This window comes from Podarcis gaigeae, assembly GCF_964106915.1.
Source record: "Podarcis gaigeae genome assembly, chromosome: 1".
Classification (NCBI taxonomy): Eukaryota; Metazoa; Chordata; class Lepidosauria; order Squamata; family Lacertidae; genus Podarcis; species Podarcis gaigeae.
Genome location: NC_139678.1, coordinates 43,558,279 through 43,585,396, shown reverse-complemented (window position 1 = coordinate 43,585,396; position 27,118 = coordinate 43,558,279). Strand labels below are relative to the sequence as shown.

Sequence of the window (27,118 nt, the reverse complement as noted above, 5' to 3'; positions counted from 1 at the left end):
GGAAGCCATTGCAGGGATAGGAGTTGAGAAGGCAGTCATTGTTAAGAGAACTGAGAACGCACAGGGACTGTGGGTCATGGAAGCAGCAGTCAACTACAGTATTTTTCACCCTATAGGACGCACCGGCCCATAGGACGCACCTAGATGGGGGGGGAATAAAGGGGGGAAATTATTTCACCCACCCACCCAGGCACGGGGCTGGGGCAGGGGAAGCCCGAGCTTCCCCCGACCCCAGCCCCCAGAACGGGTCCCAGAGCGATGCCGAAGCTGCGCGCAGATTCGGCATCGCTCTGGGAGCTTGCGCAACCTTCGGGAGCCCGACGCGGCTTCGCACCCGGCTCCGGGGGGTTGCGTGGAGCTGCGCCGAGCCCGGGAGTGTAGGCAGCTCTGCGCAACCTCCCTTCGCGCCGGGCTCCCTAGGGCTGCGCAGAGCTTTCTGAAGCCTGGAGAGGGAGAGGGGTCGGTGCGCACCGCGCCCTATCGCTCACCAGGCTTCAGCAAAAGCCTGTATTCGCCCCATAGGATGCACACACATTTCCCCTTCATTTTTGGAGGGGAAAAGGTGCGTCCTATAGGGCGAAAAATACGGTAAATTCTGTACATTTGTTTGAGACAACCAGCCAGATCTTTCCTGGAGAAACATTCAAAAGTCCTATGAAAGAGCATCCAATTTGCCACATGCCACACTTGATGAACACACCACAGGGGAACTGGAAGCTTTACTGGGGCAATGAACTATATAATATTTAGCATACTAAGAGAGGCACCATAAGCTAGTGACTAAGGAATTCTCCAACTGAGATGAAATCCCAGCTCAGGCATATCATGACTGTACAGCTTTGTACAAGTCAATGTAAAACTCCCTCAGTTAAAAAAAAAAATCTGTTCTCCCTCTGCAAAAATAAAAGTGGTTCCTCTCATTAGGGCTGCTACAAAGATGAACGAAACAATTAGGACTTCCAATAGAGCTGCTACATGAAATAGGGGTTTATACTGTAGATATGGAGAGAGGCAGATCTGAACTGCCCTGTGATCTTCAGATGAAGGGCAATTTTGAAATTTAATAAAAAATAAACTCCCCAATTGGCTTTGATGGTCATGTTACAATCAGTCTGGCAGAAATAAATCTGCCACAAATCTGAACCTGAAGCACAAACTTGAAAAATCTGAGTGTGTCTGGACTCTGTACCTTGGCTCATATCCATCTTTAGCCTTCGTATCCACAGTAAGGCACTTTTTGTCCAAACATCACAAAGCTCCTTAATTAATTAAACCTGACAACATCCTTCTGAAGTAACTAATAAACACTATTATTATGTGCTTCATTTTATTATGTGGCTTGCCTAAAAGCATAGAATGAGTCAGTGTAAATTATATACTTCTCTTTAGTTAATTGAAGGAGGTGGGGTTCTTTCATAGAAATGTGGTTTGCTTTTCTTCCTATATGTTGTGTAGTTTAGTAGTATCCATCCAGCTGGTAAAAATAATATTCTGGCATTCTCTGATATGTAGGGGGTGCAGAAAAAATAACACTGGATCGAGCACTCTGTATATTTATAGGAATTAATTTCCATGGCATTAAGTTGTGTCCATTCTAAGGATGTCAGCTGTCTACAAGAAGCAAATTGCTTTTTCTTACAAGAATTCATAGTTTATCCAACTCCTAAGGCTTAGGATGTGTCAATACGTGTCTCAATTGTTTCATAGCACTATGTCCCTAAGCTTACAGTCATTTACAACGTCTGATTCCTTCTGCACGTGAAAGTTCCAAAGACTTCAACAGCTTTTGTAATGACCAGCTTATTGTCAAATATATTATATATGACAAGCTATTTTCTGTATCACACTTCATAAAATACATCCCTTGGTGGTCTACAAGTAAATTCGTCATAAAAACAAGAGCATTTAAAAACATCAATAAAATAATTAACAGCAGAGTAGATCAATCAATTAGTGCTAAACTATTATTCTATTCATTCTCCTACACAGGCAAAGAGTGCATAACTCTCTTCAGTTACTGACACCATAGTAGGCAAAGCATGGCCAAACTTGGCCCTCCAGCTGTTTGGGGACTACAATTACCATCATCCCTAACCACTGGTCCTGTTAGCTAGGGAATGAAGGGAGTTGTAGTTCCAAAACAGCTGGACAGCCAAGTTTGGCCATGCCTGCCATAGGCAATGTTGGTTGAGAGGAAAGCATTTGGAGAGAGAAGGGTTTCAGGGAAGCCAGCCTTGAGAGTGAAGAGGATTCAGGTTCCCTGACCCAAACAGCCCATCAGCTTTTAAATCCAGATCTCCTGCCCCATTGATTGGGTCAGTTCTTCATTCAAACACAAGAAGAGCCTACCTGGACGAAACCAAAAGTCTATCTTTTTAAAATTTATTTGTTATTTATACATTTTCCGATACAAATTTTGCTTGCATTTTCCAACTTGTCAACAGTCTTAGAGAACTTCCCAACCAACCCTTCCCTGACTTACTACATCTTTTCTGTATTAGCTACATCTCTGTTGTCCTTCCACCCTTTTTTCATCCTAGGTTTCGCTTATCTAATCTACTGCTGGTCATAAATTTATCCCTGCTTCAACGTTTACCTCGACACCATCTACCAAAAGCCTATCTAGGCTAGCACCCTCTTTCCCACAGAAGCAAACCAGATGCCTCTGGAAAGCCCACAAGAGGAACATGAGGAAAGCAACTCTTTTTCACAGTTGCTCCCTAGTAAATGGTATTCAGAGGCACACTGCCCTGGAGATAGGCCATAACAACTATTTGCTCCAAAAGCTTTATCCCTCCACGAATTTGTCTAATACCCTTTGAAGGCCTTCCCAGTTGTAGCCATCACTCCATCTCGGAGTAGCGAATTCCCCCATTTGCTGATCTGAAGGTCGGCGGTTTGAATCCCTGTGACGGGGTGAGCTCCCGTTGTTCAGTCCCTGCTCCTGCCAACCTAGCAGTTCAAAAGCGCAATGTGCAAGTAGGTAAATAGGTACCAGCGGGAAGGTAAACGGCATTTCCGTGCGCTGCTCTGGTTCACCAGAAGCAGCTTAGTCATGCTGGCCACATGACCCGGAAGCAACCCTAAGCTAATAAAGAGATGAGCACCACAACCCCAGAGTTGTCCGCAACTGGACCTAATGGTCAGGGGTTCCTTTTCCTTTACCTATGTTTAAAAAATAAAATAAAATCCCTTGTTTTTCTCCTGAATCTCGCCATTCAGCTTCACTGAACCACTTTGGATGCTTTAGTGCAATTAAACGCAAAGAAAAATAAATAATTTCAAAGGATTACAACTGTAATCTTATGGGTAGAACAAAAGGCAGCAAGTCAGATCAATTCCAGATACACCTGGAGGGCAGCAGGCAAGTTTCATATTATACAGCCAAATGACTTAAGGCAAAAAAACTTACTTATTACAAGGAAAAGTAATAAATTTCTAAATTCAGCCAAACCTAGGAAGAAATGAGAATGAAAGACACCATGAGCATTTATTTGCCTGCCTCTTCCATGCCTATTTTCATGCTATCCAATTAATTCTTTATACTTCCCTAAACGCTAGTAATCAAGCCACTAGGCTATCCTCCGTTCAGGTCCCTCCTCAAAACCCACTTCTTAGCTAGGCCGATCCTGAACCATCCTCACCTTACCTGCTCCTCCATTACTGCCATCACTGCCTTTCTCTGACTCCATCCGTACATCTTGTGAATTACTGAACTCTTCTGCCCTGCCTTTTCTAGTATCTTCTGCGCAGGAACTATGTGGTCATATTTGCTTCTCAGAATTGCACTGGTTTAACAGAGAATCCTGATAACCAACGGTGAGCTCAGCTTTTAAGCTGTTGAGAGATGGACATGCTTTCTCCATGCGTCTGAAGCTGAGCATTATTTCAGATAGCATCCTCCATCCTTCTCCAAGCCTGAGATGCTTGCAGTGGGCTTCAGAGGGACTATGAGAACAGTAGAGAGAGCTCAGCATGATGTCAGGAATGAAACCCTGCCCTTTCCTCTATTTAGTGGCAACCACAAATTTTGGAAGGCCTGGTCATTATGCCTTGGAACAGCATAGCTCTACAATGGGGGCAAGAAATCTATTTACAGGTACACAGAAAGAGGAGCAGAGGGGAAGTCTCAGACCATCACTCTAAATTGGGGGGAAAACAAGGTGCTTTCAAGAGCAAGAGAACTTTGCTCCATATTGTAATAGTATCATCTTTTTTGGCAGATTTGAATCTCAGAATTCCTTTAGGATAAATAGCCATAATGGTAATGTTAATGTAAAACTGAAACATATTTTTAGTTTTCCTCCTATAATCTTCGTTCTCTTTTTCTTTACTCCATCCGCAAGCCTCATTTTCTGTAATCCCCTGCAGCTTCCTACTGACAGCACAGGGACAGATAACCAACCTGCATCAAAGTAAAAGATTATATGTAATATTACAGATGTACATCTTCACTGAGAGGCATTTGCGGCAAGGAGAAGAGTGATGGCAGCTACAAAAATGTGCACATCACAAATGGATGTGCAGGCAGAGGGCTGAAACAACAAGGGCACATGCACAGCACCCAAACAGAGGAAAAAGAGGAGGATTTGTGAAATGCAAGAGACTGGCACACATGCATGTGTGCAAATTTAGGGTGTTGACAATATACACTGGAATGTAAGCAATGTTACAGTTAGGTGGATTTTGTAGGTGGCTGATGCACCATACACAGAGAATGTGAATCAGTAGCTCATCTTCAATCTGGAGAGTCATGACAAGTGGGCAGGCCACAGCGTTCTGTCCTGGGATTGTTTAATAGCTTTATAAATGGCTTGAATGAAAGAGTGGGTGCTCATCAGATCACTCTGAATTGGGTTGGGTAGCTAAACAGGATTCAATAGCATTTGACAGGACAGAGAATCAGGCCACAACTAACAAACTCGCTTTCAACAGATATAAATGCGAAGTTCTGTATTTAGGTAGGACAAAAGCAAGTGCACACATACAAGATGAGTGACCTCCGGGCCTGATAGCAGTAAATGGGGAGGGGGAATTCAGGGGGCTGAACTGATTTCAACATAAGTCAGAAGTGTGATGCAGTGGCTGAAACAACTCATGCAATTCTAGTGCTCAAACGACAACCAGCAATGGTACAGGTTCACTCTATTCTGCTTTGGTCATGCTACATACGCTTCTCAGCTATGGACTAAATAGTTATCAGTGATTAGGTAGTGGTGGCTTCTCTTTGGAACCATTGCTTTCCTTGTTCCGACTTTCTCCAGTCATCCTCCCCACCAGCTGCTTCCCCTCTTAAATTCAGCTTCTGTGTAATCAGGAACAGGACTTTTTAATATGTCTGTTTCTACAGAGCCCGTGACAATAGAGCCCTGGCACCTAAGTGCTGCCACAATACCAAAAAAAAATATAATAATTACTTACGTTCCAAAAGCAAACAGTGTTTAGTGATCTTTAAATGTCATGTTAGCATACAAACAGACAGGTGGTTTCTCAGAAACCTCAGGCCTCTAAATAGCCAGGGTTATTAACAACAAACAGAACAGGGCCACCGTACAAAGAGTCTGTTCTTACTAGTGACGGCCGAGTTCCACCCAGATTAATCCTGAACTGTCTCCATCATTCCAAGCCTTCTTGGAGAGCTTTGGTAGAAAGCTCATGATTCCCCTCTGTCCCACCCTGCCACCAAGAGAGTTCAGGAAGTCTAGTCCTCTGTGACTGTCACCACCTCCTTCCAAACTTACCATATACTGTGGGAGGAGAGGCACAAGGTGCATGAAGAACTGGAGTCAGCAGAGCCCTCATCATTCTTCAGGCAGTTTCACATTGGAGTAATCTAAGCTACAGGATACCTGATTATAGACAAGAGATGGTAGGATATCCCTATCCGGAGAACCAAAGCTGATGGAAGGCGCTTCATATCACTGAAGCCACCCGGGCTTAAAGCAACAGTAGTGGGTTCAGAAGTACCCCCAAACTACACACTTGATCTTGCAGGGAAAGGGACTCTAGCATTCACCATTTCAAATCCTCAAATTGTAAGACTTAATACCATTCTGAGTTCCTACATCATTCTTCCACCAAGCCCCAACCTCAGTTCTCTCTTCCCAATCACAGAAGTAGCGACTTTGCTCTCAAATCTGCTTGGGTTTTGGTGTGCAATCAAAGGGCTTTGGAAGAAGTTGCTCTTTCTTTCAGTCTTCAGGCTGGTACAATTGAAGTGCAAAGTCAATAACCTATTGCTCAAAGCCCTTGGTAAGTGTTCCCTCTGTTCTACGGACCATGAAGTCATGTCAATTCAGTATCTAATTGTCATCATAAAATAAACAGAAACAATACATTCATTTATGCAGGACTTCTTCATCAAACAAGCTTTGAGGGCTTTGCAAACACGAACTGAAAGGCAGCAAGCTGCATAAAATAATTTCAAAAGAGAAATCAGTAGGAACTGCTTCACATGTTAAATTAGGTATACAGTACCTATTTCTGAACTGTACAAAGGCTGTCCCTTTTTTCACAATGGAAATACACTGCAAGAAGCCACTTACTTTATGGGTTAGAAGAAAAGATACACACTAAATGTTTAATGCCCACAGATTTTATTGTAACCTATGAAGAAAATGCCCCTAGTGAAATCATAAATGGCAGGCAAATCATAATCCATTGACAGCTCAACTGTTTACTTTTCAAGAAAATGCACTTGCATTTGAGCCCAAAAACACCTCCCTGAACCTCACCAAAATGAACGGGAGACAAGACTGCAATACCACTTCTTTCACTGAAGCATGTGGAAAAAGCATTTACAAAGGAATGGAAAGTTAGGCCATGCCAGCACTGCAAGTTGCCCCACAACTTCCATCAGAGGAAGTATTTGTCTGCATTGTTTACAGTACAGTGTGTTGTATCAATGCTGTCCACGCACAAGCAAAATGGAATTCTATCCATGCAATGGAACTTCACCTTCTTCTCTTCCCCACTGCAGCCCTCCACACAGAAGAAAAGTGGGGGATGCCCTGGAGCAAAGCTGATTTGCAGGGGGAGGAGCTGCAGAGGTGAGGAAGGGAAGAGGAAGTCCCACTGTATGTGGAGAAGTCCACTCACATAATGGAATCCACCCACTAGTAGTTGGTTATTAGGGATGCCAGGTCAGAAACATTCCAGGCCCTGAGATTTCAGGCCCAAATCTAAGACCTAGGGACAGCCCCTGTTAATGTCACAGGGGTGGCCCCTGATTGTTATTATTCTTTACTCCCTCCTTTCACCAAGTCCTGGAGATGGAAGCTAATTGGGAGAGTAGAGGAGGGAGTGGAGGGCAAACCCAGACATAACTGCAGTCCTGGCCAGGTTAATTCATGCAGAACATGTCTATAAAGGTAAAGGGACCCCTGACTGTTAGGGTCAAGTCATGCCTGACTCTGGGGTTGCGCCGCTCATCTCGCTTTACTGGCCAAGGGAGCCGGCGTACAGCTTCTGGGTCATGAGGCCAGCATGACTAAGCCGCTTCTGGCGAACCAGAGAAGCGCACGGAAACGCCATTTACCTTCCTGCTGGAACGGTACCTCTTTATCTACTTGCACTTTGACGTGCTTTCGAACTGCTAGGTTGGCAGGAGCAGGGACTGAGCAACGGGAGCTCACCCAGTCACGGGGATTTGAACTGCAAACCTTCTGATCGGCAAGTTCTAGGCTCTGTGGTTTAACCCGCAGCGCCACCTGCGTCCTGCCGAACATGTCTATAGATGAAGCTAAAATGAACATTCATGTTTGGTGGCAATATATTTCCTGAGTACCAAAGGCTGGGGTGAGGATACACAAATAATAGGAAACACTATCACCTATCCAGAAGCATCTGAATGGCCACTGGTGAACAGAGCTGCTTGAGATGATCTGGCAAGTCAATTACTGTATTTTCGATGACCAATTCTCAGGACACGCACATACATACAGCACCAAGTGAGACAAGTAGCACTCCTCAAACTAGTTCTTTTCCTGCAGTGATCTACAACAAACTTGAATGCAGAAGAGACTTCCGTTACTGGACAGGACTAACACCATTTCTCAGAACCAAAACACAGAACTTGTCCTCAAATATGGAGAGACTGTGATGCAAATAAACCCATCTGACACACATTTACAAACAGGTTTAACTGCATTATGCTCATCCAAAAGACCTGGGATGTATCTAATTCAACCTTTATACGAGTTACTTAGCAAAACCATACCAGTTCCTCCCAGTTAAACCTGTCTGGCAGCTGCCTCAAGTGAGCCTTGCTCTTTGAAGTATTTCTGACAACACCAACACACACACACACACACACACACACACTTGAGAAGCAGCATACTCTGCTTTGCTGTACAAGTGAATATGGGTAGGCTCTAACTGAACAACTGTTATAACGAAACCCCAGCAAAGGGGTGGACAACTAATTCAGCATTTAGGTCCACATAAGGACAGCGGAACAAAAACAAAAACCCTTTCGGTTTAACATCTTGTATTAAGGGCTTTCCATAACCATCTTCACTACTATTTTGGAGGTGAATGGCTGTCGGTGGCAGAGAGGTAGACCTAAGCCTCAGACTAGTCTGTTCAGTGGAATAGACACATGGAGTCTATGTAACTGAAACTATCATACAACCAAAGCTAGCATTCAGCATTACACGTGCCCGGCTGACGGTAAATACCATCCATGTAGAATAAAAAGGATGAAAAGGCACCATGAGGGTCACCAAAAGCTGGATGATCACAGTTAATTTGCAAAGATAGGTGAAGGCTTTTGTGTTTCATTTGCACCAACCTTTCAGAGATGTCAGACATTTCCCATACAATTCTTAATGTAATAAACTCTCTGCGTATTTGAACTGAAAACAATTTTGTTTTGAACATTTCCCCCAAAAAATTAGTTCTTTTAATCCCCTAACAATTTGCATCATGGCATTTTCAAAACTGATCATAATGAGAGCTAAACACTATTCTTTCTCATTCACCTCACTTTTCATTGTGGGATAGATCAAAATGCTTTTGGGCATATTTAAGGATTGAGGAAATTTACCCCCTATGCTGAGCTGAGTTGAGGGGAGCTGGAGATAGTATTGATCTGGAAGGTGACAGGTTCCCCATCTCTGGCTTAGAAGTTTGTTTCCCACACAATGTTGTGTTGTATGGAATAAGCTGGTAGTTCTTGTTCTGTCAGGAAGAGACCACACAAAGACCTAGAACCAGTATTACTAGAATCTCAGGGCCACTTTATTCCATGTAAGGAAAATGTGTTTTGTGAAGTAGCCGTTCAGCAGCTAGTAATAGCTTGAAAGTACATGGGGAATAAAAAAAGGAGATTCAGTATGAAGAGAACAACATACGATATTATTTGTACAATAAAGAGAGAATCGCAATGTCTAGGGATATGTCAATTCTTTCTTTATTACAGCAGTTAGGAACCACCCTTCTAGTTCAAATGTCAATCCAATAAGAAAAACCACCACTTAAAAACCCATTAGAAGCCTTTTCGCCAACTTTGAGTAATTTAAGAAAATTACATTCTACACCGTCGGATTATGTAACTTGTTTCTGAGCTGAAATAATGGGTATTTTTCATTCACAGTTAAGAAATGTGGGTGCTGTATTTTAAAATGGTTTATGACAAATGAAAACAGATGAAATAATAAAGCTGTTGACAATTAAGGCACAACCACACTCTCTAATGTCTCTACAGGCACAAAGAGGACAGTAAGACCAAGGCTAATGAAGAATCATTTGGATGAGTGCTCCTTCTCCCCCAAAATGTCAAATTTATCACCACAGAAACAAGACGACATCTAATTTTGCTGGGTACTTATTGACTGGTTTACAGGATTAGTATTCTAATTCATGCCACCCTTTATGCCCAAGGCTGTGTATACTCTGTCGTCTGCTACAACACATGTTGAGTACATAAGTTATTATTCTGAGAATCTCAGGTGTCTTTAAAAAAAAACAAAAAAAAACTTAACAGTCCTTAAATCTTTAAAAACAGACTTAAAATAAGTACCGTATTTTTCGCTCTATAAGATGCACTTTTCCCCTCCTAAAAAGTAAAGGGAAATGTATGTGCATCTTATGGAGCGAATGCAGACTCCATGGCTTCAGTGAAAGCAATGCGAAGCCTCCGGAGCGCAGCAGGAACGCTCCAGCTGTGCTCCGGAGGCTTCGGCCAGCTACCCCTCTCTGCACAGCGCCCCTTCAGCGAAGCAGGAGGAGAAATGGAAGGGGCTCCCTTTCTCCTGCCGCTTCGCTGAAGGGGTGCTGCGCAGAGAGGGAGAGAATATTTTTTTTCTTGTTCTCCTCCTCTAAAACTAGGTGCATCTTATGGTCGGGTGTGGCGAAAAATACAGTACATGACTCTCTGGTGAAGTCACAGAGCCAAAAGATAGGAATAATGGGCTGCGTAGTGTTTTGTTGCCCTTCAGTTTATTGCCTCATTTCCTCTCTTGGTGAGTTGCAGAAGCATCATAACACAAAATAAGGCCCATGTTCACATTTTCTAACTTCTACAGATGGCAGACATGATGGGTTGGGTGTTTCCAGCTACCCCACCCCTCCCCCTTGGAAGCCTTAAAAGCTGCTGCTGCTGGAAAGGAATTGTGAGCAACATAATGGGAAGGGTGTTTCCAGGGCTAAGGTGAAACTGTGAAGCTCCCTTGTTCTTTGGGCTATTGGATGCTGCATGTTGTTTAATCTTGTTATATTTATAGTCTTGAATGTGGGTTTATTATTATATTCATTTTGTTTTGCTTTTTTTTGTAGTGTTTGTTTGAAATGCATCCCTGTTTGTTGTAAGCCGCTTTGAGGATGATTTTTTTGTGTGTGTGGAGAAACAGCAGACAAATAAAATGAATGGAATGGAATTTTGTTTCTTCGTTTATACTGTTTATGCCTATTTGAAAGTCCAAGAGCACAGCCAAAACAATGACTCATTAATACAATTGTGACTGAGATAACAATCATGACACCCAGACAAAATGTTACATGCAACTATGGTTCGACTATTTATTTTGCCATGAGTATGTGCACTGGACAGCTGATCCTTGAACTGATTCTCTAACTGCAAATGACCCAAGGAAAATGCCTCTGAATGACAGTCACGGGGGAACAACAGCAGGAGAGGATTGTTCTCCTATCCTGCTTGTGGGCTACCTATCTAGCTATCCACTGTGAGAAACAAGATGCTGGACTAGATGGGCCTTTTGGTCTGATAAAGCTCTGGACTTAAAAGGGCCATGTACATATGAGGCCTTTGAAATGCACACACATTTTTTCCCCAAAGTGCACTTTTGTACATAGCAGTTTGCAACTGTACACACCTTTGCTTGTTAGTGTCATCTAAAGCAGCAGCTACAACTACCCTGTTTGCTCACACACACAGGTGGTGATGTTTTTCACACTACAGTGGTACCTCAGGTTAAGAACTTAATTCGTTCTGGAGGTCCGTTCTTAACCTGAAACTGTTCTTAACCTGAAGCACCACTTTAGCTAATGGGGCCTCCTGCTGCTGCCACCGTGCAATTTCTGTTCTCATTCTGAAGCAAGGTTCTTAGCCTGAGGTACTACTTCTGGGTTAGCGAAGTCCATAACCTGAAGCGTCTGTAACCCAAGGTACCACTGTACTGTGCAACAGACTTCTCTTTTCCCTTCCTCACAATAAATGTTTCACAATAAATGATATTTGGTTTTTAAAATATTTGCCCTGTCTTTCAGAACAGAGGTGTGTTGATATACTCATATACAAAAGAAATATATCAGTACACAGAGGCAAGTAAGTTACTGTACTGTTTCCTATTTCACTCATAGAGAAGTTAAACAGGGCGAGTGGAGTGGCACAGCCAGGCAACATCAGTAGCTCTGCTGCAGTAAGAAATGACCAGAGGAAGTGCTCTCTCTCTGTATACACATGTATGAAGCACTTTACAACTGTTCCAGCCGAAAGCACTGTAGGCTGACAAATAGTGTGGAACAGGAGCAACATGGGGATGACCCTGTGCATATAGCATCCCAAAAAGGTGTGTGCATCCCACACTGAATGCACATTATCACATCCATGGTTTGATGTTAAGTGAATGAGTCTTGTTCTTGTGCAGTCAAGCCTCCCCACTCCTTTGGTGTAACCTCAAGGAAAACAGAAGACCACTTAGATGTCTTTTGTTCTACTAGTGGTATATAAATTATGTTAAATGTATAAAAATAAAATATTTTTTCAGTTAACCATAGTTTAGCATTATGTACAAACCTTGAAAGGTGGTTCATCTTAACTATGATTTATTGAAACAAACGAGTTTCATAATCCATGGTTTGAAGTGGATTTGTTTTATGCTTTGAAAAAGCTAATGTGGCAAATGTCAAACCATTTATTCTGAACCCATTCATTGTTATCATAGGAATGAGGCATGGATTATATTAATATGCAAAAAAGGTAAAAATCCACCACTGACCTCACCGTATCATCCAATACCACTTTTAAACCAAGATTACAAAATTTAGCAGCTGTCTGTGCAAAGAGATTAAACAAGATTATTTCAGACTATATTCATATTTAGTCTCATCTGACTCGTTTTATAAAGGACATACTGTTTTATAAGGACAGCAGTTGATCTATATTATTGACACTTATTTATAGTGATAATTTTTAAATTGGTTGGTGAGGTCTCAAAATGGACCAGAAGTCATAACAAATGAGTCTTGTGTGTTAGAATATACAATATTACACATGCCAAGACAGGCCCCTTTGGCTACTATACCTGATTAAGCTCTTTTCAAATGGTTTTATCCTATTTAATCACAAGTGTGGAATAAAATGCTTGCACAGGGTTTGGCATACTCATCTTGTATCAATATCAGAGAAACTCATTATGAAGTATTATACCCTTTGACACTTCGCCAACTAAGTCATCTCTCTGGAAACCGATGACAGGCGCTGGTGATGGCTAATATAATAAAGCTAACTTTATGCATATTTTGTGGAATAGTCTTCCAATTAACTATTACTGAAAATTTATATGTGCCAAATTGTGATTGATATGTGTCTCCTTCCATATGGCTTGATAATTTTGCTGGATTATGAATCCACATGGTGTGGATTTTGCTGACTGGGTTCTAGGGTTCTAGCTGTTATACACTGCAGGAATAATGTGATTCCTACTTTGAGGGAGCAGTTGATTAAGTAGAATGAACACACACATACATACGTGTCTTGCATGCCTCTTTCAGGCTACTCTTGCAGTCAAGCTGATGCCAAATGTATTGCTCTGCTTTCCTTTGGACCATATCAGTAAGGCTGAGAGGGGGGTCTTGTCGTCTGGGCAGCTCAGAATCTCCATATACAACGCCAGGCCTGCAACTTGGGGAGGTCACTTCAGTGCTGCAAATGCAGTGGTTTGACTTCCACCCACAAAGGCACACTCCATTGTCTCTCAAGACAGACAAATGCCAATTATTTTATTATATATATATATATATACACACACACACACTACATATATATAATATATACATATATATTATATATACACACATACACACATATACATACACATATCTCACTATTAAAATATACAATGTTTTAAACTTAAATTAAACCGCTGAAAGTTAAAACCTCAAGAATCTAAACTCAACAACAACACAAAGTAAAACATATTCAGGGTGTAAAGCCCCCGCCCCCAAGAAAATGTCTTTGTGGGATAACCAGCCTCATATAACCAACATACTTAAGTCTAACACATGAAGGAGTTAAGACCATAAAGTAAGCTGTCCTGCTGGGTTTTGCTCACCCTGGGAGAAACTAGGTAATCAAGCCTTTGCTCCCCCTTCAGTCTACCTGAGAAGCTCAGTGTGTAAAAAGATATCAACATTTTCAAAAGTAGGGGGTCCATGGCTTGGTCCACAGTACTTAGCTGACTGTGAACCACTGCTGTAGAGCAGCCTTTCTCAACCTGTGGATCCCCAGATGTTGTTGAACTACAACTCCCATCACCCCTAGCTAACAAGGCCAGAGCTCAGGGATGATGGGAATTGTAGTCCAACAACATCTGGGGATCTACAAACACTTGTGAGTCATTTCCAGAAACTGAGGCAGGGGGCATCTCCCTCTCCTGTCTAGGGGTGAATATGGATGTATGCTTAAAAACAACAACCCTCAAACCCCATCCTGATTCTTGTATTGTAGGGGGGCTGGACTAGGGGACCCAGGGTCCCTCCCAACTCTACAATTCAATGCTAGAATCTCCCGTAGCATTTAAAGGATTAGAAGCAGCCACAGGAGGTGAATGCCATGCATACAATTTCTACAATGAAAATTGCTGCCCCATCCCTGCTGCTATTTGTGTCCATCCGTGCCGCCCCTACCTTCCCGGGGAAACCTATGGGTGCCTTAACACTGCTGTCTCAATTAGGTCTTGTTGCAGCTGTTGTTAGAAAATCCTATTCACAGACCTTCCACGACACATTTAGTTTGGCCCTCATGTACCATCCTGAACACACATCCCTAATGCTGATCAGACTGACAGCCTGAATGAAAACTCAATCCAGTTTTTTCAGTCCTGCTAAAAGAAAAGCTTGGAACCCTACAATTATCTGACACTGATCCAAGCCACATTTCTGTACATGTTTTGCCAATGGCCTAACAAGACACTTGAAATAGCATACAAAATCTCCACCTTTCTGTGGTCATAGGTAAACAAACAGCATGCAAAGTGGCTTTTTATAATAGCTTTGCTTCCTGTATGTATTCCAACAGCATTTGGGCTATATGTAAACTGATACTGCTTTACAGTCACTTCTTGTGGCCTGGGAGGGTGTGGGTGGGTGTGCTTGTTTTCATTAATTATATAATTGCTTTATTGATAGCCTCTTTGGAGGGGATCCCTGGATTGAGAAGTAGGATAAATACCGTATTTTTCGCTCTATAAGACGCACCAGACCACAAGACGCACCTAGTTTTTGGAGGAGGAAAACAAGAAAAAAAGTATTCTGAATCTCAGAAGCCAGAACAGCAAGAGGGATCGCTGCGTAGTGAAAGCAGCAATCCCTCTTGCTGTTCTGGCTTCTGGGATAGCTGCACAGCCTGCATTTGCTCCATAAGATGCACACACATTTCCCCTTACTTTTTAGGAGGGGGAAAGTGAGTCTTATAGAGCAAAAAATACGGTACATTTTAGTTATACATATGCCTAGCTCCCACTAAGGAACATAAAGCAAAAATATTAAGACAAAGTAATCTAGCATTGCAACATCCCTATTAAAAAAGAGAGTTGATTTCAGCTCATTTTATAGACCCAATTTAAAAAAGCACATAAAACTGCAAAACTAAACCCATGAGACTATGAGCATATGGATTTAAAGCAGCCCAAAGGTCGAATGACTCGTCTCCTCTAATCACTTGACTGTTATTGTTCTTATAATGCAGTGCCGAGAGTATTACTCCAGTTTGTGGTATCTACGCTTTATCAACATATTCCAATTCATCGTTCCAATTCCTTTTTTTAAAAAAAGTGTTGTTTTCCTTAGAAAAGATTCTGTGCCAATTGCTCAAATGACTGAGTTGTCTATTATTAACAGTGCTCTGTGTGCTCTCAATACGGTAGGAAAAGGAATTTGCAAAGGAAAACAGATTTCAGTTCGAGTTCCTCCAGAAAACCATGATAAAAGCTAAGGAAAATAGCTGCCATAAATGCCATGAAAAACAGCTTACTTTCCTTTTTTAAAAAAAGACTTTATGTTAATGAGCACCTGCCAAATTGCAGAACAGATTTACTGGAAAGAACGAATTATTGCCAAAGTGGACAGCGGTATGCTTGCTAATCATTCCAAACACCTCGCAATCCCCAGTCACACACACAGCAAGAAGCAGTTTTAAAAATGGTATCTAGTCAAAAAGTGGGTGGGAATGAAATGCCTGCTGGTTAACACCTTGAAAAATGTCATAAAAATCTAGTAATTATAATAATATTTAAAATATGTCCAGTTAAAAAAGCAAATAAATAGACAGTAAAGCTTCAAGAGAGGGAAAGCTATAATTACAAAGAAACTGTTGGCACCTGCTCCCTGAATATCCCATAAATATTTCTTTATATCTAGGACCACTAAACTGGCTGTAGTGTTGGTCAGAATTTTTTATGTATTATGGCATTATGTATAAACCAATCCACTCTCTCTCCTTGCCGCACTGACAAGATGACTTAGAATTATTTGATCAAAGCCAACCAATAGTTTACCCAAAACAGAAAATATGTTGGATCGACAATGCTTACATTAAAGTAAAAACCCTGCAACAATTCCAGTGAACATAAATCATAAAGTGACGGTGGATGAACCCGTTCACACACCTGCAGGGCAAATATCCTATATAGAAGGCATGATGTGCTTCAATTCGAACTGCCTCAAAAGTTAATTTAACAAAGGCATGAGAATTTAAGCTCACCTGGGCCTGTCTGTCTACTTTCACACAAACCTAAGCTATGAAGGGGTGGAAGGAAGGGGGTATCGAAGACTTCAGCTAGTAGCGCAATCCATATGCAGAAAATGCATATACCAGAAATCCATGGGTTTAGGTGTGCCTAAAAATTGTCACTCTAACAGTAATGATATTGGCTCACCTTATAAGAATGTAGTGAGGATCACAGGAATATTGCATGTGAAGCAGTGGAACACTTTAAAGCACTTTATAAAATGCTAGGCACTGCCCCCCTTTAAAAGCCTGTACAGCTGCTACAGCATAGGACACTTCTGAACCAAACCGACCATAGGACAGAATTAATCACTAACATGACCTGCCATCTAGCAGTGTCCTCATTCTTATCAGTTTGTACTTTTCTAGAAGCATTATCACTGCCAAATCTACATGCATTTACTGTGTAATCCAAATCCTGCCTATTCAGAAGTCTTACTGAATTCAACAGGCCTTACTCCCAAGGAAGCAGGGTAGCCTAGGATTGCAGTTTTGTTTTGGACCAATTTCTATTTATTTCAACAGAGTTTATCTCCAAGAAAATGCACTATAAGACTGCACTGTGGTATTTTAAACCTCAATGCACTCAACTTTCACTGAAAGAAATAGAATGTTCTCAGGCAGTTACACACAGGATAACAGTACCAGGCCTCCAACTTAAGCCAATATATTTGGGAATAAACTCCTCTGAACTCAATCCAGTGTTAGGGAGAATTCTAAGTATACTTGGGATCACAATGACCTGTTCACACAATAATGGTCGAGTTCACATGTACAGTAGTACCTCTGGTTACGAACTTAATTCGTTCCAGAGGTCCTTTCTTAACCTGAAACGGTTATACTTAGAATTCTCCCTAACACTGGATTGAGTTCTCCCTAACACTTTGGGTTACAGACTCCTCTAACCTGGAAGTAGTACCTTGGGTTACTTCCAGGTTAGAGGAGTCTATAACCCAAAGTGTTTGTAACCCGAGGTGTTTGTAACCCGAGGTACCACTATACCGAGGTACCACCTTTGGCAAACATGCAAGCTTGCAGGCTGCTCCCAGAGAGGAGACTGCAGTTGTTTTGCTCCTGTTTTGGTCTTCCTGCTGCTTCGCTGCTATAAACTCAGCCATGTCATTTCATCTGAACCTGGGATTGCCTCAGACAAACCCTGAGTCCTGGCTTGGACAACATGCTAAGCCTAACCATGGTTTCATTGCAGCCGTGCAGCAGCAGAAGAACCAGGGTCACCTCTGAGAACTTTCATGCTTGCACATTTGTGCTAAGCCATGGTTTGGCTGAACATTATATCCTCTGCAGCTTTCCCTGAATATACACTAGCATATCAAAACTTAGCTCCAGCTCATACATATATTTAACTGAGATACAGACCAACCTTGTGCCTGTATGCTCCGTCTATGAACTGCTCCTTCCCTCTTCCCTTCTTGGCATGCCATGATTGAAAATTCCCTGTGTTAATTAACTATAGTTTCCTGTTAAGATGTAACAAAACAACATTAATGAAGTTTGGAACAAGTCAAGATATGAAACCAACTTCAAACTGTGATTTCAAGCCATGGTTTGTTCCGAGTTTATTAGCCATAGTTTCCCAGTTCAGATGTTTAATAGGAAGCAATTGTAATGAAATAGTCAACTACGACAGAAGGAGGGAAGCTGCAGTGCAAAGACAAGGTGTATAAGCACAAAGGCTTGTTCATATCTTGGTTTCGTAAGCCAAAATATGTATTCCAAACAAGCAATCACTTCACTAATAAAGCTGGCAGCAATACCCAAGATTGTGGAACTCATGAAAAGTGCTGTAGTAATCGCTGGTATTGCTGCCAACATTATCCATAATTGCACCATTCACATGTCATGATATTCAAACGCAACCCTAGGATGCATATGGTGGCAGTGTGCAAGAAAAATATATTACATAAACTGAACCAATGGTTTACGACATACTTCATTCTATGTCTGCTAGTCATGGGAAGAGACAAAGTCATAGGGAAGGTACCGCAGCCACGAACAGTGGAAATCCTGCTTCCACCCCCCTCTGGTTGCTGGGATTTCACCAGCAACTGTCATACAACTTCAGGCTTATCTGTGAAGCTTTCCACCCACTCCTCCATTACTATTTCATTTTCTTTTCAATTTGATAACAAGGAAGTGCAAGGAGGAAGACCTCCACAGGACAACCTTTGCTAACAAAGCTAACAGAATTATATAGTATACGTATTTTCCGAATCTTTTACAGCCTTTAAAGCTAGAAATGCGCTCTCAGACACACAGAGGATCCCGATTTCACTCTCAGTTCAACACTCCATACTTGGAAACATGCAACTGCAAGTTGCATTATACACCCACCCCTGGCAAAGCACCGCAGAACTCAATAGACCCATCTATTCTAGTTCTCAGGTTTTCATGGAAACACTGGCAAGTAATCATACTGACTTGAAACATTCAAGAATCACCATCTGAATTATAACATTCCCATATCTGAAATATTACAATTTTTTACATGCTTGGCTTGAGAGTGATGAACCCCCTTGATTGGCATTAAACCATCCACTGCCTTAAAACATTCAGTTCTGTGAAGAAGCCACATGTGAGGCACCCACCATATTTGTCCACTGACAAATGCTCCCACACTAATACTTGTTACATACTACAGAAAGTCCTGGATTAACAGGTGCTCTGAACCAACATTGCTGGAAGGCAAGACAATGGGAGAGAGAGAGAGAGTCTTATCACTCCCAAATTGACCTGTTTGTTGTACACTTTCATTTTTAAAGATAGGATAGACCACTGGTCTGTTCACAGAACGGAAGACTTTGCTTTAGTATTATTCACAGTCTTAGCTGGATACAAAACAGAAGCAGTGAACAATTTCTGTTGGTGAAACATCACAATATAAACTTATGTGCCTCACAGAGTTATTCAGTCTGCAGTTAAGGACCAGATTGCACTGGTTAAATCTTAGCTTACACACAGTGATCCTAGCATCTCAAAAAAAGAAACAGAGTGGGAGGGGAGGCAATGCTATTATTGCAGAAATCCAGGATATTACATATACAGATGTACATGCATATGATCATACTGCTCATTATGCATTATTCACAGCAGAGGCTGTGCCTACAGGCCTACAAATCTATCACATACAGTGTTTTCCATCTGCTGGAGGTGTCTTTAACAAAAGTAAACAACACTGTACTCATATGGGATCAATGTCACTGCTGCTTTACAAGTTATTCCTGCCTAGAAGGCACCACTATAAAACCCATATGCACTTTCCTTATGGAATTTACCTTGCCTGCAGGTATGGAACTGCATGCGCACACAGAGAAAAAAGCCCACATGCGAAATTATCAAACTTCTACACAACAGGTAATCTTCATGTAGCCTTTTTCTTATGCACACAAAGCATTTATTTCACAGCAAAGCTGCAAGTGTACTGTATAAGGCAAGTACACTTAGCCGGAAGCCATCCACCACTCGACACAGACCAAAGAAGGGCTTACTCCAGAGTAAACATGCATAAGAGTTACACTGTGAGGCCGTAATCCTATGCACACATACCTAGGAGCAAGTCCCAGTGGGGCTTCCTTCTGAGTAGCCTAAGACCGCGCTGAGTGTCTAAGATTCCGCTGCCTGTCGGAATCGTGCAACCTGCGAAGGAACCTCGTTCCAGGCTGCAGAAGGCCCAGTGCCAAAGCGCGGCGCTACGGATTAACTCGTCGATTTGAGCTTTTCGAGGCAACTAAACTCTTGACGACGGGGCGCCGCTGCCAGGAAGGCAGCCGGTCCCGCACGTGCGCAGCGCCTGTGCCCGAAACCCGGGCAGCCTCTCTGCGCCTCCGCCACGGCGCCCCTTCCTCCGCCTCGTGCCGGGCTGCCCGTACCTGGTGCGTTTCCTCGCCGTGCTCCAGGTGGACGATGCCTTGGCTCCTGCTCTCCGTGTCGCTGAGCAGGTCATCCTCGGAGTCCTCGAAGAGCGACGACGACCCGGTGGAGGAGAGCGACGACGTGGACAGGCGGCGCGACGACGACAGCAGGTCCGCGCTGAGCCAGGCGCCGTCGGGCTCCGTCCGCGGGCGCCCGGCTGGGCTGCGCTGCGCCTCATCGGCGTCGTCCTCGGGGGTGACGGTCAGCTGCGGGATCACCGGCGGCAGCACCCCGTTGCGCGGCCGGCAGCTCTTCTTGGCCGGCTCGGGCAGCTGCTTGCTGGGGGCCGCGCAGCGCGCCTCGAAGAGCGAGCGCAGCTCGCCGACGCTCAGCCGCTTGCCCCGGCCCAGCTCCGGGCTGCCGTCGCCGCTACTGCCGTCGCGGGAGCCTCGGGGCTCCATGGAGGAGGAGAACAAGCTGGAGCTGCTGCTGCTGCTGCCGCCACAGCCGCCGCCCGCAGCCCAGCAACTGTGTGGGCGCGCCGCGAAGACGGCAAGCGGCGCGGCCGGGGAGCAGGAGAGCCCGCGCTGGCGGGCTTCTTCGCGGGGAAGGGCGCGCCGGAGGGCTCGAGCCGCCGCCGCACGCGGGCGAGCATGGCCAGCCCCCGCGCCCCGTCAGACCGACGCTCGCCTGCTCCGAGAGCCCGGTCGGCCCATATGGGTCGCTCCAGACTGTTGCTCCACGCTGCCGTCAGGCGCCTCAGGCAACCGCGGAGAAGGAGGAGCCGCCACCAGCGCCCCGCCTCGCCCAGGCCGGCCCGCCTCGCCCCGCTCCTGCTTCCCCTGTGTACTTTTAACTGACGCCGCCCCTGCCAGGCCCTCTTTGGTTTCTCTTTCAATGAAACTCCTCTCCCGACTGCGGCGAGAAAGGAGAAGCGCACAGCGCCCCCCCCCCCCCAGCCGCGCGGCTCGGCGGAAAGAAGCGCGCCTCAGGCTTGGCGGGGAACCGCTTCCCGCTTCCCCCGCCCGGAAAGCTCCCGACTCGGCTCCCAGGAAAGGGACAAAGTTCAGCGCGCTCCTCCTGTCTCCTCGCGTGGCATCAGGGGCGGGCAGTTACGCAAGGAAACAGCACCGTGAAATGCCTTTGCCCACTTGGGATGGGACGGTTGGCAAGCGCAAACATTTCTGATGATCAGAGCAGCTAACGTGGCTAGCACACCGCTAAATATAATAGAAATAGCATGGAACAGATAAGGTCAAGTTGAAACATTGATAGAAGGCGAGAAGAGGGTTCCTTCTCCTGCTCCTTCTTGGCTAGAGCCATTTTTATGGACGAGAGGCCCATTTTCCTTCTGCTTACTTACTTCAAATGCAAAGCACACAAATCCCACAGGGTCATTTTCAGAATTCAGCATCCTGAAGTTAAGTTTAGCCATGCAGCTGAATGAAGTAGCATAGCCTCTCTCTCTCTTTCCCAAATCTCTCTTAAATAGAAAAGTAGCATGTCAGTGAGAAGCCTAAATCGAATCCTTCTCCCCAGCATGGTGGTTTTCTATGTTCCTGAAAGTTCGTTTGAGAATAGGATGCTGGACCAGATGGGCCATTGGCCTGATCTAACAGGCTCTTACAGTTTATTTTTAAGATTAAAGAGCATTCAAAGACTTTCTTACCCCAACCTGCACCTAAAATGGTACAGCCAATAAAAGCTTTATTTTTTTCACACCCCTTCAATTAGTTGCATATATATATTACTTAGTAGAGTAGCCTCTCAAATCCTTGTTAATTCACAACTAGAAAACATGCCTAATGTTGCAATCTCAGCCCCCCTCACCTGGGAATAAGCCCCATATAACTCAAAAGGATTTACTTAGAGTAGACAAGGTTAGGCTTGTTATGTACAGCTGTAATTCTGTACCCATTTACTTGGGAGCAAACCCTATTGAAGTCAATGGGACAAGCTACAGAGTGGAAATGTATTGTTGGGTTGCACCATTAAGAAGAGAAACGTGAAAATGAAGCTGATCTAAAAGGCCAGAACTGTAACTCTGGGACAAAGGAAGTGAGGAAAAAAGAAGAGGTTGATTCAGAGGAGCAAAGGAACAGAAAAAAGAGGAAAAATGTGAAAGAAGTAGGAATGTAATCTCTTTCCCTGCCCCCATCAGGGCTACTCAACATGAGTAAAAAATAAAACACCCAGGGCAGGCATAATGCAAGTCCAGCATTTTTCTGCCTTCAGCCTCTAGCCCTCCTCATCACAAAAAAATATATACCAGAATAATATTCTGCCAAATTTCCACTCACAGAGCTGCTACTGCTACTCAGTCTGGCTGTGCAAAGAGGAAAAAACCTCTGCAAGCCCAGAAAAAGATCCATACCCCAACCCCCACAGAAGAAAACACACCTGTGATTGGTCAGGATGATTGAAATGGAATATCAGATGCAACCTTTAGGCAGGCAGGTGATTCAGAACAGCAGCCCAAACCCTAAGTTACTTCTTGGACCCTGAGGGGTTTCTCTGATTGGGTAGTGCTGCTGATGAGGGAACAGAATGACAAGAGTGGAAGCCCAAAGGAGTTCTTCAGGTGAGAGTTGTTGCTTTTTTTAAAAAAAAAAAGTTTCCACCCCCTAGAGACAGATGTGGGAATTGCTTCCCACAGGTTTTATGATTGGCTGGGGTGGACAGAGAGCTGATTGGCCACCACAGGAAATGGAATGACAGGGAGTCTCTCACACTTCTCAGTTAAGTGGAAATTTAAGTATCAGAAGCGAGTAAAAGGTTGAGCTATAGTTTTAGAGTGTTATTCTGATCATTTGTGGGGCAAGATACCTGGGAGGGCTGTGATCCCTGAGTCTTAATTATGTATCCTCTATTGGTTCACTCCACTTCTACTACTATACTTATAAAATTGTTTGCGATGGCAATGAGTATTGGCTCTGCCAGCTGGGGATGATAGAAGTCTACACTCCCCCCTGTATTAAACCAGTTTTGCTATCGGTTTTGGTACAAGCGATGGAGACAGTTAGGTGCAGCATGTTCTTCCTTCATTGATGACAACCAGTATTCCCTTTTTGGAAATGTTACCAGTTGGTTGAGAGCTGTTGAAGGACATGCATGTGACCCATGGAAATATTCCTCAAAAATATGACATCCAAGGTCCTTTGCATTATTTCCTTTCTCAAAAGACAAACAGCACAATCCTATGCATGTCTGCTCAGAGTTAAGCACCACTGAGTTTAATGGAGTGTAACTCTCAAAAATGTGGGTATAAGATTGCAGCCTAAACTTTGTCAGCAAGTGGCTAGATTCTAAAGCATCAATAAAAAAGGGGGGGCCTAAAACACTCCAATGTAAATAGCAATTTAAAGTGTTTTTCCTTTTTCACACTGCTTCCACTGCTTCCGTGAAAAAGTATGAAAGTACCTATGAAAAAGTATCCTTTTGTGTCATGGATTGATTAACTTCAAATTTCTATGCTTAGTAGGATACTAACTAATATCCTTTAATTAATATAATTTACCATCATACCACTCTCCAAACACACACTGAAAGGACATAAACAACAATCAAATCTCAGTTTAAAAAGCCAAGATAATAAGCACAAAGCCACCTCACAGCTCCCTTTGTTCAAGCAAAAAAACAACTGCACAGTTAGCCTCAGCTTCTTGTTAAGCACCAACCAGAGATTATGATTAATGGTTTTCAAACAATCCAGAAAATGTATACAAAGTTTAAAGTTGGTTCATGCATCCTAGTTTGCTCAAAAGCCATTAACCATAGTTCCTGTTTTGGGATGTAACAGGAAACAATGGTTAACTGCATCTCCCTGGTTTGTTCAGTCGCTCACACTAAGGAAAGAATTAAGCAACTACATGTGCAAGGTCGCACACATATCGACTTATTAAGTCTAGGTTTGCTCATCTGAATGTGACCAGAAAGTCCGCCTTTGAAAGAAGGGGTAGGGAACTTGCATCCTAGGAAGCACATGTGGCCCTCAAGTTAATTATATGTGGGTGAGGAAAGCGGGGGGAAGGGGGAGATAGGAATGGTTGGCTAAAATAAATGGAGAAGTGAGAAGATGGGGGGGAAGAACTGAGTTCAGACTTGTAGCTAGAGCAGGGGTCAGGAACCTTCAGCCCAGGAGCCAAATGCAGGCCTCAGTCAGGTCACACATGCCGTCTTCCCAGGCCACCTCCATGACAGCTCTGCTCTGCACTCTTTTTGAGTTTTTGCCTGGCTAGAGTTTGTCCTTGAACTCTCATAATGCCTCTTGCTTTCCTGGATAGAAATAGGTATGTGAGTGTGTAGCAACTGTCCACCATACAGAAGTAAAATTTACATTCCCATTGCTCTGCCTCCTTTTGCCTCTGGCCCGACCCACCTAAGTTGCCAGAAAGGAATGCAGGGCAGGGCAGCTGTCTCAGATGTTGGGAAAGAAGCCGAGAAAGAAAATGGAATGGCCAAAAGAGGAACGGATGGCCCTGAAAGATTCTGGCTCCAGCTCCCTACAGATCGTCCTTATGGGAATGCAGCCTTCGACAGAGGAAAGGTTCCCTAAAAACAGGATTTGGTACATGCATTCTTACACAACCTACGACCTATTAAACAGTAGAGGAGGCAGAACCCCCCCCCCCCGCAGAACACCCACACACATTTTTATTAAATCAGTTTGTCTCCAGATTCACTTCTGCAAGTTTCGACAACGTCTGTGTCCAAACAACATGCATGATTCTCTTAAGATTACAAGGAAACTCATGAGGGCCAAGTGACAGTTCCATTTGGCTTGCATTCTTCCTAGCCCTCTGATGATGATTGCATGGTATGGTTAATGGAGAAAGCTGTCCCTGAAGAAGTTGAAGAAAGAATGAGGTGGTGTTATGTACAGTGGTACCTTGGGTTAAGAACTTAATTCATTCTGGAGGTCCATTCTTAACCTGAAAATGTTCTTAACCTGAAGCACCACTTTAGCTAATGGGGCCTCCTGCTGCCGCCGCACCAACAGAGCACGATTTCTGTTCTCATCCTGAAGCAAAGTTCTTAACCTGAGGTACTATTTCTGGGTTAGCAGAGTCTGTAACCCAAGGTACCACTGTATTGAGCTGAATCCTAGAACAATAGGATCCAGAATGCAGCAGTCTGATTGGTCTGCAGGAGCCACCCAATCCAGCTCCAAGTTGAAGTGAATCAGTGACCTGATTGGCCTGCAGGAGCAGCCAATCAGGCTTCTGGAGGAGGTAAATCCGCAACCTGATTGGCCTACAGGAGCACCCCGGAATTAGCCAATCACGCGGGGCCCATTGTGTAAATAATGTATGTATAGCTAGATGTTTTGGGAAAAGTTTCATTCATTGCTACTATGAGCTAAATAAAGAGCATGAAATTCACACTCAACTCTGAGTATATTTCAAAGACAAAATGAGACAAAAATATCTGTCCAGGTATGCACTTCCCCATGTTTTGTGGGCACTGCCATTTGTACTGAGAATTCCTTTTCTGTGATCTCAAGCAGGCAGGCATGGCCCTTGGTCTTTCTGTGGGGACAGCAAGCCTACATGTAGGGTACATTCTCCAATTGCTCCAGAGAAAAGGGAACAAGGAGGAAAGGAAGCCTGCCTCATCCTTCCCCAGTCTAATGCCCTCAGTATGTTATGGACTGCATCTCCCATCAGTCCTGACTATTGGCCATGCTGGCTGATGGAACTTGGAGTCCAACAGCATGCGAAGGACACCAGGTTAGTGACGTCTGGCATAGATAATGATCTGTCCTCAGATCACAGTGATGTGTAATTGTGCCATGAATGCGAGCGTGCAACTAGGGGCTCATGCAGTTCACAGGAATCATCACTCCCATGGTACCTGTATGGCTGCACGTGCTGAATAATGAACAGGCATTTAATCAGGCTCTTTGAAGTGTTGTTAAATCAGCACCTGAATTGTTTCCATAGCTCTGCTGCACATTTCAGCAAAATGGAGTGCAATGGCATCCCCACCCTCTCCCACCAGCAGTCAAAGTGGAACTAGAGCTGGATTTCCAAGTACTTTGGTGATCATGCACATGTCTTTTGCAAAGCATCTTCATCGCTCTTCATTAATTTACATATATAATTGAGCATCATTCACTTGCTGCTGAAATATCCTTAAGTCTGATGTGATGTCTGTTTGGTAAGCAGACTTTATACACGGAAAGCTTCTATCTTTTGCTATAAGTTATCTCTTGCCCTAAACTGTGTCCTGCAATCGTTGCTGAGTTGTTCATTTTACAAATCCCCATATTGACACACAAATCTTTGTCCTGGCTGGCACAGAGGACAACAGATGGATGAGAGAGAAGCTAGCACTGAGCTAGTTATGGGCTTGGGGACAGAGTAACAAAGAGGGAACAAATTAAGTTGCAATGTTTTGGAAGTTGCCTGGGCGATTCAGCTGCCATACAAATGCTAGCTTTGTTTTTCATGTGAATATAGCATAACCAGTTTGCCCTAGCTAACAGTAGGACAGCAGAGAGCTCGTAGTATCTTGCAACTCAACATTACACCCAAGGTAGGTTTTTAAAGAAATAGGGAAACATCCCATGAATGCAAGAGGAAGTGTTAAGAACTTTCACCTTGAAGGTTTTTGTTCATATTTATGAATGAAGCCTCCAAAATGGCCTTTCTCTAAATTTCTCTGAAATCATAGATGAAGGTGAATTATATCTTACTGGAATCTGTCACAGAAGGACTGCGGGCCCTCATGCACGATTAAGCAACTGAACAAGCACTTCTGCTATTTTTCTGAAGTGTC

The 27,118-nt window shown here is 43.6% G+C and overlaps 1 protein-coding gene across 1 annotated transcript in view; it reads right to left on the bottom strand.

Moving 5' to 3' along the window:
* Positions 1-21,338, bottom strand: part of ITPKA (inositol-trisphosphate 3-kinase A) — a 53,340-nt gene extending 32,002 nt beyond the window's left edge. Inside the window, exon 1 of the mRNA XM_083744986.1 lies at positions 20,356-21,338. Coding sequence (XP_083601112.1) covers positions 20,356-20,799 — 444 coding nt within the window. The 5' untranslated portion in view covers positions 20,800-21,338. The remainder of the gene's footprint in view (positions 1-20,355) is intronic.
* Between the last annotated feature and the right edge of the window lie 5,780 nt (positions 21,339-27,118).